Source organism: Sarcophilus harrisii, chromosome 3 (genome assembly GCF_902635505.1).
Source record: "Sarcophilus harrisii chromosome 3, mSarHar1.11, whole genome shotgun sequence".
Classification (NCBI taxonomy): Eukaryota; Metazoa; Chordata; class Mammalia; order Dasyuromorphia; family Dasyuridae; genus Sarcophilus; species Sarcophilus harrisii.
The window spans coordinates 220,055,672-220,068,980 of record NC_045428.1 but is presented as its reverse complement, the minus strand read 5'-3'; the positions used below and the strand labels follow the sequence as shown (position 1 = coordinate 220,068,980).

General features: G+C 34.1%; 1 protein-coding gene across 3 annotated transcripts in view; it reads right to left on the bottom strand.

The window, feature by feature from the left end:
- Positions 1 to 13,309, bottom strand: part of SLC9A7 (solute carrier family 9 member A7) — a 195,090-nt gene that overhangs the window by 110,025 nt on the left and 71,756 nt on the right. For all 3 annotated transcript variants that reach the window (XM_031959079.1, XM_031959080.1, XM_031959081.1), the window contains exon 2: positions 2,795 to 2,994. In XM_031959079.1, the coding sequence (XP_031814939.1) occupies positions 2,795 to 2,994 (200 nt within the window). The remainder of the gene's footprint in view (positions 1 to 2,794; positions 2,995 to 13,309) is intronic.

Below are 13,309 nucleotides of genomic sequence, written 5' to 3'. Positions count from 1 at the left end.
ACTTTAAGAATTTTGGAAAGGAAGGGAGGGGCAAGATAATGAAGGGCTTTAAAAGCCAAAGAAAGAATTTTATATTTGATCCCAGACAACATAGGGAACCACTCTATTTTATTGAGGGAGAATAGGGTATGATATAGTCATATCTTGAGTTTAGGAAAATCATTGTGGCAGCTGAGTGAAGGATAAACTGTCTCATTTTCCTCATCTATAAAATGTATTGGAGAAAGAAATGGCAAACTACTCCAGTGCTCTGCCAAGAAAACTCAAAAACTCCAAAAAAAAAAAAAAAAAAAAAAATGAGTTGGACTAGGATGAAAATTCTTAAACTATAACAACAAAAATAAATCACAAGGCAACAAATTGGATATTTGAGATGAATGTGAGGGAGGAATTGAGGATAATTTCAAGGTTGTGAGCCTGACTGGCAGAGAATAGTAGGATCATTGGCAGTAGAGGGATGTTCAGAAGAGAAGAGAATTTTGGGAGAAACATAATCAGTTCTGTTTTGGAAATGTTAAATTTCAGAAACATCTGGTTCCAAGTGACAGTTGCTGATGGAAACTGAAACTCAAGAAAGGAGTCAGAACTCCAATTACCTAAGTGGCATCCCCTTTTTAATAGGAGTCTCTTTCTAAAGAGTCTCCATCTACATTTGCAAATGAAAAATCTTGTTCTCAACCAAAAATCTCTTTCTTTTCATTTTTTCAGGAAAAGTTAGTATACTCTCTAGAATAACTAAAGTCAAACAATTTTCTGTTTACCTGAGGTCTATAGGCCAAGAACTTGGATGAACTCCATAAACCCTTAAGTTCAAAGGGATGAGATACTATACTTTTGTTGCTGTCATTAATCTTTAGCTGAAATTTTAGCATTTCCTTCAATTATTTTAACTCTATCCTAAGAACAGTCCCACCAGGTATTACCAGGTGGACAAAGAGATATAGGCAATAAATAAAATGATTAATTATTATTATTATTATATAAATATTAATTAATATTAATATTATATTAAGATACCCTTAAGAACCTCTAGTCTAAAGGGATCTAGGAAGAGGAACTAATTTGCTTTTGCTGTTTCCCCTCCACAACTAATGTGAAATTTTGAGCATTCTAAGCCATTAAAAAATTCATGCCGTGGTTGGAGGTGAGAATAAAGGGGAAGAACACAACTTTAAATATTAAAACAATGGACACATCTTGCTTCCCCTGATAATCATTACTGTAGAGAAATGTAAAACAAAAACGCCCTTCCCTCAGAATGACTCAGCTATTTATAATGTCAACAGAAAAGATATGGGAGTGAGGGTACAAAGATCAAGAAAGAATGTTTGGGTTAAGATTATAAAATGACAAATTCTCTCCCTTTTATTCACTCCAAAGACTTAGCTGACATTAAGCCACTGACATCAACCATCCACAGAGCTTCTCCTGGAATATCTTGCAGAGATTAGAAAGGGATAGAAAGTAGTCCTAGAAATCACTTAGTCCAGTCTATATGACCTTTCTAAAGAAAAAGAAGATGCAGAGGCAAAGGGGATGCTCAAGGATACAAAGCTTAAGGCAGAATTGAAACTAGAACTTAGTTCATCTAATTCTCAATTCAGTGTTTCTTTTGTGATAAATACTGAAGGAACTTGCTGGATAAAAGCAAGAATAAAGATATGGTTAAACTTATCATTTCATTGATATAGGGAACTCTTGATGAAGTAAATCTCTTTAACAATGAGGACTGTCCCTTCTGTAGTTCATAACCTCAGAAAAATGTCTAAGAACACCAAGAAGAAGTAAATATAGGTCAGAGGTTAGGTACGAACTCTGGTTTGGTGGGCTCCTAGGCTGATTATACCCAGTATGCCCTGATGCCTCCAAATGAATGAATGAATAAATAACAAAAAATGAAAATCTTAATTTTCCAATTTCAAGTAATACAATTTAATTTCAGTAATCAAGTAAAATCAGTTTAATCTCATTTTCCTGGAGAGAAATTCTTGACAGTAAATATGCATTCCACTTGGAGTCAGGTTTACAAGGGAGAAGAGGAGAAACAAAAAGAGACAAAGAAAGAGGGAAGAAAAGGAGAAGGCAAGGGAAGAAAGAAAAAAGAGAAGGAAAATTAGGATTTTCCTTTTTTTGTTATTTATTCATTCATTTAAGGGCAAGAAAAAAGGGAAGGGAAGGAAGGGAAAGAAGGAAGGAATGAAAGAAAGAAAGAAAGAAAAAAGGAAGAGAGGGAAGGAGGAGCCAAGGGTAAAGAAGAAAAGGGAAGAAAGCAAAGGAGGAAGAGAGGAAAGATAGCAAATAGTAAGTAAAGAATTTAGGATAATCTTTAGAATTAGCATCCATATTAGTCTACAGGTAAGAAAAGGCTATGTATAGGAGTTAGCTTTCTTTTCAGCACTTAAAAAGACTAGAAAGAGAGAAAATATAGTATAAGAGCTGGAGTCAGAACATATAAGCTAAAATTTTGGTTCTGTTAATTACTACTTATATAATCTTAGGCAAATCACTTAATCCTCTGTGAGCCTTAATTCTTCCAACTGTAGTTGGAAAGATGGCTGGACTTTGATGAAGGAAGACCGAAGTAATTGTTAAAATAATAATAATAATAAATAATAGAAATGAAGGAATTCCACTAGATGTTTTCTAAATTCCCCTCTAACTTTTATATTCTGATACCATGATCCTAAATCTGAGATTATAAGAGCACTGTTACAATGTCTAAAGGCAATTCCCTTTCACTTAGAGAAAAGCAAGCATCAATCACAACAATGAAGATTTGCCAAATCCAACTGACCTTTCTCAGCATGTCATTCTGTTCAACATTGTTGATCTTTCCAGGGCTAATTTCTCCTTTTAATGTATACTCAAAGAACTTCCCACTGACATTGACCAGCAAAGTACTGAATGGCCTGTCTTCTTGAGAACAGCTGAGAGACTTATCATGGCCACTGGTAGCAGGAATCCCATACCGTAAGATCACCCCAACAATGAGTCCTGAAATATAAGAAAAGGGGAAAACATTCAGAGTCAAGCAGCAGGGAAATATCATATATGCACACATTCAAATGTTATACTTCAGGATAAAATCCAGTCTTTAAAAGTTAATAGTCAGTCAACAAACATTTATTAATATGTCAAGGCACAGGATTGATAAGATGCAACAAAGTTCTTCGGATATCTCTTAGACATACTTCTACTTTGACTCCGCATTATATTTGTGCATATATAATACACAGAGTTTTATCTTCTCCTCTACTAGCTGAAAAATTCCTCAAAGTTCCCACTTAGCAGGGTCTCATAACCAACTGACACTGGTCAACACTGGCTGAATCATCTTCAATACCTCGATGTCTGCAAAATCACACAATAGGTGCCATTTATAAGCTAATCAAATTGTACATTTTAACAAGGCTATGAAATAAAAGTGCTTCCATTTCTTTTTTATTTTTATATTTAGACTTGCTGTTTCTCTTTTATAGAGAGAAGAAAGGTTGAAGCAGGGGGGGACACAGTCTCAGTAAGGCCAAGATTACTCCACCCAGCAGCAACCAATTTACTCCTCTATTTCCACTGGCAACACTCATCCAAGATACTCATATCACCACCTGACAACTTGGACTTCGCCCTCACATTTTTAATTGTCACTAAAGTCCTTTATGTTGGACACACTCCAGAGGGAAACAAAAAACAAGCTCTTTTTGCTCACATCAAACCTTGGAGCTCAGAGAGAAAAAAAAAAGCATTAATTACACAGTTTAGTGAGCCCAACCATTAACTCTCTTCCTCTGAAAGTGTTATATAATTTAGCAGTCATGATTGTAGAACTATATAACTGTCTACTTGGGGCCATCAGTTGCTACCACCCAGCTTTCCACATTTTCCATTTTGATTCCAAGTAGGATGTAATTCCTTTAAGAAAAGATGATAGAAAAATAAAATAAATAAGAATTAAAAATAAAATTTAAAAAGAATATAAGTGGGAAGTGGGAAAGGGACCGCTACTCAACAATTCACAGATGAATCAAGTATCAAAGCAACATAAAGACTAAGTATGGAGAAACATTACCAAAAGATACTTTTTGATGAGAATGTCTAAATTGTATAGTTTTAGTCCTTTTCATTCCTATTTTTGGAGGAGCAATATGGAAAGGTGAAATGGCAAAAGGTCTCAATATTCCTTTTGATTTTCCACAAACATGAATGCTTAAAAAGGAACATATCTGATATGGTACAATAACACTCAAAATCTTGGACAAGTAGGTAGCAATTGTGCTGAAGGGGACAGAATTTGGAGTTAGGAAGACATCGAATTAAAATTCTGCTTCAGACACTCACTAATAGTGTGATTCTGGGCAAGGCTCTCTCAGCCTCAGTTTCTTTATCTGTAAAATGCTCATACTGTGAGCAGTGTGCTGTTTTTATAATCAAATGATTTAATATGTGTAAAATTTTGTAAACTTTAATGTACAAATGTTTACCATTGCTGCCATAAAATTTAATTATTACAATTATTATGATGGTAACACAGTCATTAAACTAGTACCTGAGAACCTGTGTGTATAAGTACGTTACTGAAGTGACAAGGGAGGAGGAGGAGGCAAAAGCGCATTCAATTGAAACTAGTATAACTCATGTAAGTAAAATGTACTTATTACATGGATAGTGTCAAACTCAAATAGAAACATATCCCTGCTAGCCACATATTGACTTAGAACAATTATCTATGTTGTATGGTATTCCTTGTTATTATGTTAAAGATTTCCCAATTATATTTTAATCAGGTTCCAGTCACTCTAGGGAGCTTTTTAACAATACGTTTTCCATCTCTGTACTACATTCTTTTTAATTTTTTAAGTCACTTTTTCAGAAATCCCCAATACAAATAACTTTTACATGATAAACTCTGGTCAAGCCATCCACTTATTTACATGCTGATGAGCTTCATATACCACCCTTTTTCATTCACCATAAGGAGAGACAGCCTGTGTATAGTTTAGAAAAACTTATTGGTGGCTATGAAATTTTAGTTAGGAGGATATACTATAAAAACAATAAAATTTGCATCTGTTGTTTTTGGATACTTACCATCCACCTAGATTAACATTTGCTGCAACAAATTTACGAAGATAGAGATTTTACCCAAAGGAACTCTTAAATTGCTTCTTATATTGTGATGCCTCCAAGTCTTATTCATTCTTCATAAACAAACTCAATCTCTGCTTCTTTAAGGAGCTGTCCCTTATGGCTTATCTAAAGCCCATCTTTCTGTGAAGCCCTGAAATAGAATTTATTCAACAAGTTTCCTAACCCAAACTAAACTATGGATTAGTATTTTAGCAGATCAAAAGTACTCACTGGTGTAAGTATACTCTTTCACTAATGCATATGACAACCTTCATAGGCCTTTTCATCCTATATAATTTTTGTTTATGCTTTCTAATAAATCCTCTTTAGAGGTTCTGTGCAATTCACTGGAAGTGTTATTATGAGCTTATTTTTTTAAAAGTAATTTAAGGGAATTGATTTGACATTTAGGCTATCCATTTGTCTCAATATAATCAAACTTTCTTTTCCAATTATATTTCTCCTCAATAACGTACTTTAAACTACCTTTTGCATGCCAATCACTGTTCACAATATATATTAGCCTAGTTTATGTCAGCTGTGCATCTTTTTATGCTGTTTGGACTATTTGTAGTTTCTTCTTCTAAGATCATTATGTTCTATGACTCATGGTTATGTAGCACTACTGAGAAGGAGGGTGATAGCAATAAAGACAGTTTTGCTGCAGTAAGGATTCTGAGACTACTGAAAGCAATGCATAATTTCAGAAATGTAAGTTTCCTATCTACTTCCTATCTGATTGTGGGTCCAAAACACTGTTCATCTCAAAAACTTATCTCAGATGTACTAATAAGTCAATGAACTTGCCATCTAACTTAATGTCATCATAATTCACCTTCATTATACAATGCTCCCCACCTCTCTTTCAGTCATTGCAATACAATTAAACCAGTCTTCTTTCTGCTCCTCATACACACTCATCTCCATGCTTCTCTAGTGGATATTTCTCATGATTGAAACAATGTCTTTGCCTGGAATGAATTCCTTCCTCACCTCTACCTCAGAGAATCTTTTTCTTCCTTCAAGATAAACTCAAATATCAATTTGTCTTCACTTCCTAACTATCTTGAATGTAACTATCTTGTATTTATTTGTATTCTCTTTATGCTTATTTTGTACACACTTCTATAGATATGTCTTTTTGTTAAAATACAAGCTCCCCAAAACTAGGAATTATTTAACTCTTTGTATTTACACCCCAGTATTCACATTGGTATAGTACTTAATATATAGCAGGCATTTGATAACTGTCTTTTAATTTACTAAATAATCAGTAGGTATTTTTAATTCACTTTGTTCTCTCCTATTATGTATGGTTGCTGGCCAATTTTTTGAGTAATCATTAATCTCACTAAGAATGAACTGTAATATTCTGGGACTTGATGTCATCTACATTCCAGCTGCTTAAACTGTGGGTCATGAATTCATATGGGGTATTATAAGTTGAATTTGTGGGGTTGCAAAATTAAGATTTTTATATCAGTAAATGTTTGATCTGTATACCTATTTTATATACCTATATACATGAATTCATGTAAAAACTTCTCAGGTGAAAACAGGTTATGAGTGGAAAAATTTTTTAAAGTGCTGATCAACATAATTTACAGCACAAAGTACAAGGAGGGCCTCACCAAGTGGAGGGAACCTTCTCTCTGAAGCTTGGAGAGGATATTGTCAATGACAATAATAAACAACTTGACTGGAAATTTTCCAAATAAATATAGGAGCAACACAAAAATGCCCTCTTTCCTTCTGTTATTTGGCATACTTTTAGAAATACTCACAATAATGATATGAAACAAAGAAAAATTCAAGGCATAAAATTGGCAAAGGGGAGTCAAAATTATTCCTATTTACTAATTACATGATAATTTAATTAAATTAATTCTTGACAAATAGCAAAGAAACTTATTTAATAAAGTAGCATGATAAAAAAAAAAAACCCACCCAAAATACAAATTCTACATAACAATAATTAAATGTAGAAGGAAATATTAGAAAAGGAAGTACCATTCAAAAACCTATAAAAAAGGTCCAGTGATAAATGAACACCTTGAAACTTGCATAGGTCATATTTTATATCTCATTTAATGTTAAAAATCAGCAAAGGTGGGGTGCCAGGGAGGGAGCTGAACTGAGTTATTACTATGTCTATAACTATCTAGGACTTATATGAGCTAAATATATGCATAAGATCACTTTTATTTTTACAAGGAAAAAACAATGAGCTATTGTATTTTGTACACTTCCCAGTCACTTGTATGGCTCAAAAATATGGTATTCTATTAAGCATTGTCTGACTATTCTCATATTTTCATGAAGATACATGCACATATCACATGAGACTATCCATGAGAATATTCCTAGATGTATGAGCATTTTCCTCTCAAAAATGATTTGTAAAGATGAGAAGGTAAGCTCATGGGTTGAAGTCTTCTAAATTACCATCTTGGAAATAATGAAATCTGTGATTTTATTGCACTCTTTGGAATCTTCCCTGCTTTGAGATATCCTGTAAAACAACCTTTAAAAGCTTTCAAGACTGCCACTTTATAGCATAGCTCTCTTCAAGAAGCACTGGTCTGGTGTGGACATTACTCTAGATTTTCTTTTCTAAAGTGCCATTTCAACAAATCAGTTCTTCAGTTGTTCAGATCCAAATGTGGTACCTTCACTGTTACTGATGAATATAGGTGAATATAGAAATATAGATTTATATTTTGCATTTTTCTCCTCTTTGTTGTCCTCTTCTCATTTAATCTATAAATCACCTTGGGATTAGGTTCAGTAAACTTCCTAATAAGTTTTCTAATGAAATAAGCTTTCTAATAAATTTTTTGGGGATCTATTGCTTTTTACTATTTTAAGAGGCAATATTCCTTGTAATCAAAAGCCTTGTATATAAAGATAATAATGGTATAAATAATCAATACGCTAGTCCCTCAGTTACCTGATCCTAGTACTAATGCAGGTGGAAGCTTTTAACATGCTCAGTTTTTTTGATGTGGGCTAGTCCTGTCTTCTTAGGATAGAAAGGCCGTCTGATCCCAGGGGCTCATCATATTGGCACCATACTTAATATGGACACCCGACTGGTTTTAGTTCTACTTCCGTTCACAAGTCTACAACTATCTGTGTTAGCACGTGCCATCAAATTTGGCCAGAGTGTTTTACAAAATAGTATTCTAAACAAGTATTGCCCTTTGTTGCCCTGTCCTTCCACTTAAAAAAATATTAAAGAAAATACATCAGGAGTTTTCAAGAAATGGTTTCTTTTGGACTATTCATTGTGGTCCCTACTTTATCTTAGTTAAGTTTGGCAAGAAATGATAGCAATCAAAATTCATATATTTGCTAACATGAGTAATAATTTAATTTCATGGTAATTTTGACATTTACTATAGCTGAACAATGGCCTGGTCACACACAGAAAGCTGCTACTTATATGACTCACATCAAGAACCTGCTGTGTATTGTTTATTAAGACAAAGACAATTTCATCTTCTGGGACACTGTTTGGTGCTCACTGAATTTAGGGCCTTCCAAGTCTCTTCTAAAAGAACAAAACATTTATAATCTTTAGGTACACAGATTCTCATTAGTCTACAACTATTTGACTTTTTTTGTTTTTCAAACTTGAGCCCAGATTTTCTTCTTCCATCCTAAGGTCACTAAGGTCACTGACTTGGAAGATCTTATTAAGTTATTGGTAGAATTTCCCCACCTCCTAAGTCTCTGCAACACATGTTGGCATATAAACTACTATTATCTTCAGAGTGGTCTTTTTTATTTATGCTCATCATAGTCACTAAAAGTAAGATTATCAGATCAATGGATCAAGGAGATTAGGTTGCTTCTTGTCTTTTGGGAGCAAAACAATATAAACCCTAAGTCTCCTTTGTTGAACTCTTCAAAGACAGCCTATGAGTTTGTCTCTCAGTTTCTCCATTTGTGAAAGGTAGGAGGTTGGGCTAGATGACCTCTGAAATACTTTCCAACTTAACAGCTATGATTATAAAACCTAAAACTGTATTAGAACACAATCATCACCCAGAAACTAAACACTGTTAATAGAAGAGAAAAATCTCTGCAAGCAAATTATTATCTTTCCTTATTCAGAAAAATTATCGAGAATTCCTATCATCATCATCATATTTTGGTGTCTGGACTAAGATAATTGTGAATGTAGGCAGGTCACCTGGTCTCTGGATCTTACCTTTCTCTCAGTGGGGAGAATAATACTTAAAGTAATGATGGCTCAAAGGGTTGCTAGGAAGAAAGTGTTTTTATAAACTCTAAAGCATTAAATATATATTAGCTGTTGTCTTTTTTTGAGCTGCTATTGTGAATGATCTTTCTAATCCTTTATCAAAATTTAAACTTTTATGATTTACTTATGATTTCTAAGTTAAGGCTTATATTTATAATTCACAAGTCACGTCAGACACTTCTGTTTCTCTTCCTCATTATCCCCTTCAAGCATGATTTTCATTAAAACAAAAATTCTAGCTAGATTCTGATTATTTCAGTCTTGTGTGCATATGGAATTCACTAGGAAATAAGAAAATTGGATGACCATAAAGGTAGAAATATGGGGCAGAGAGACACACATAGAGATACACAGAGAGAGGCAAAGAGAAACAGAGGATATCAGGCTTTCTGAACCTCAAGATCTTGCTAATTTCTTAACAGACTCTCTATGACCCCATGAACTATAGCACATCAGGCTCTTCTACTCTCTACTATCTCTTGAAATCTTTACAAATTCATGTTCATTGTTTCTATAACACTATATCCACCCCATTCTATATTGTCTCCCTTTCCTTTTGCTTTTAATCTTTCCCAATACCAGGGTCTTTTCCAAAGAATTTCCAATGAATCCTTATATGACCAAAGTATTTAAGGTTCAGCTTCTGTATTTAACTTTCCAGTGAACAGCCTGAATTAATTTTTTAAAGTATTGACTGATTTGATCTTTCTGTTGTCCAACACACTCCCAAAAGTCTGCTCCCATACCACAGTTTGAAAGGTTGATTCTGCAGCACTTTGCTTTCCTTACTGCCGGATCAAGAAGTCAGGAAGTCTATCTGGGGGAGGAGTGGGATGTGATTGAAACAAAAGACCTTTTCCAGGTATTTTTTTGAGAAGACTGACAGAGCACTTTGTGTTGGAGACATGGTCATTATCAGTAATTCTAAGGCACAGAAAGTTTTTCATCTTGCCCTCATGCCAAAATCCCAAAGAAGGTATCAAATGTATATCTCCTTGAGGACTGAGGGGAATTCCAAGAGTATCTTTTACCCATGTAATCTAAAACCCTAAAATTCAAAATTTTCCAGTGTGGCTTTAAGCATAATCAAATGCATGATGAGCCATGGAGAATATCACTTTTGTAAGACCCACCATGATCTCTTAGTTATCTCTTATCTTTAACAGTTTCCTTAGATACATTTTAATCTTTGAATTGCATTTTCAGGGTTGTTGAGTAGTGCAATGTTGAGTGCTAGAGCTAGTCAAGAAGAGTCATCTTTCTGAGTTCAAATCTGATCTCAGACATTTATTTGCTGTGTTGTCCTTAGCAAGTCACTTCATTGTTTATCTGTTTCTTCACCTGTAAAATGAACTGGAGAAGAACTAGCCAAACCACTCCAATATTTCTGCCAAGAAAACCTCAAATGAGGTCACAACGAGTTGGACAAGACTGAAGCCAACTGAACTAGCATTTTGACAATGCCCACAGACATGGAAGATATGCAAAAATATGCCGGGTTTTTTTTTTTTTTTTTAATTTCCCTTTTAAAATTCCCAAATACCACCAAAAACTAAATTCAGGACAGGTAATAGACAGCAGAGGCCACAGAAAGAAGTCACTGAGCTACAAGAAGAAAAGGGAAGGCACTAACAAAATGGCAAGGCTAGAGGAAGAAGACATTGGGAACACACTCAGCACTCTGGGCTAGATCAAACCACTAGTAAGGAGACAATCTTCACCCAGAAACCAAACATTCTAATAGAGAAAAAGAGTCTCCTCTTTGCCACAGATTTGTGCTTCCTAATACTTAGCACAGTAGGTATTTAAATCTTATTGATTTCATTTGCTCTCCTATCTCAATTCCAAACTTTTACGATACCAGTCGATAATGACAGAAGAGCAAGAGGTTATAGAGACATTGAAATACATTACTTTTCCTGGTCATCCAGAATTTTTAACCTTACTGCCAAGAAACAGTGACAATAAGTATAAGAAAGGTGTCAGGAAAGGGGGGGAAACATTGTACATGTTTAACCTATATTGGATTACTTGCTGTCTGTGGGAGGGAAGTGAGGAGGTAGGGAAAAAATATGGAATGCAAGGTTTTGCAAGGATGAATGTTGAAAACTGTCTCTGAATGTATTTTGAAAAATACTTTGTCTTTAAATGCTTGATTGTTTCTTGTAGATATAACAACCCAGTGATTGACTTCAGTCTAAAACAGAATAAAAAAAAGTAAGATTATACCAAGAAACACATCAAATACCCACAAAAGGAAGAGGAATAGCAATAAATGTTAAATGTATTATGTGATGTTCTGTTCTATAAGATAAATACACAAAGTTGATTTTTCACCAGTCTTTTTTAGTTGAAATTTTGCTATAATTAAGAGCTTTGCTACCCCTACATGGAGAGCTACAAAAGCAAAAGATGATTGCAGTGATAGGCACATGAGCATTATAGAGATGAAACAAAATCAGACCGAGTTTTGAATGAGTGTGTGTGTGTGCACGCGCTCTTGGGGGTGAGAAGGAAGGAAAAGACAATCTGGGAGAAGAAAAAGAAGTGTAACAATGTTCAGACACTTAATCTTATTCAAATCTTCCCCACTTAATCACTCCTACTATTAGTAGGATTAGTCATGATCATTCTTGTTATGGGAACTAAGAACAAATGAAAGAACTAAATAAGGTAGCACAAGTGATAGAGCACTGGGTATGGAATCGGGAAGATCTGAATTCAAATCTGACCTTTGACACCAGCTGTGTAAATCTGGGCAAGTCACTTAACACCTCTGTCAGCCTCAGTTTCCAGTATATAGATAAAAGGTGGGTTGTTGTAAAGATAAAATGAGATTCTTGTAAAGCACTATGTAAACCTTCAAACACAATATAAATACTAGGTATTTTTAAAATGCAAGAAGAGGAAATAAGAAGAAAAAGGCAGAAAAAATCTTTCAGAGTGGTATATTTTCATTCAGAGGGCAAAAATGAAATTTCAACCTTTTAAAGAAAATATGTTTACCAAAATAGTATTTTCACCTTTTTTTGTGGTTATTTGCTTGCTTGTTTTTTTTTCTCTCTCATTTTTTCCTTTTTGATCTGATTTCTCTTGTGCAGCATGATAAATAAATAAATAAGTTTAAAATCGTTGTACATGTTTAATCTATATTGGATTACTTGCTGTCTGTGGGAGGGAAGTGGGGAGGTAGGGAAAAAATATGGAATGCAAGGTTTTGCAAGGATGAATGTTGAAAACTGTCTTTGAATGTATTTTGAAAAAAAAAAAACTAATATTTTTAAAAAGTAAAGAAAAGATGTGTTCCTATTTATTCCTCTCCAGTTTTCTTACCAATTACCCTGTGAAATAAACTATATACATTGTAACACTCCCACGCCAAGTAACCAATTTAAAATAAGGTGGGAAAAACTGTTACTCATATTTCAAACTCAACTACCTCTAATTCCAAACATAACCTTCTCAAAATAAAGGAAGGAAACAAACATTTATTAAGTGTCTGCTTTGTATCAGGTACTGTACTAAATACATCATAAATATTTTATAGTTCATTTGATTCTCCCAATAAACCCAGGAGGTAAGTGCTATTATTATCCCCTTTTTACAGCTGAGGAAACTGAGGGAAACAGAAGTTAAATCATCTGCCAAGAGTCACAGAACGAGTAAGTATTTAAAGAGACACTGCATTATTTGAATATTCATTTTGGAAATACAACCACACTCACTCTTGATTTAGGAACAGATGACTTTTCAAGATTTTGAACATAAGAATGGCCTACCCGTCTGACTCCCTCCTAACTCACATCTTGAGGTTATTTTAAATAGTAATTAAACTGTAATATGATGATTGCGATAGGTGAAATTATATGAACCTCTCTTCTTTCTTTTTTTTTAAAAACATTTTTATTTAAAAAA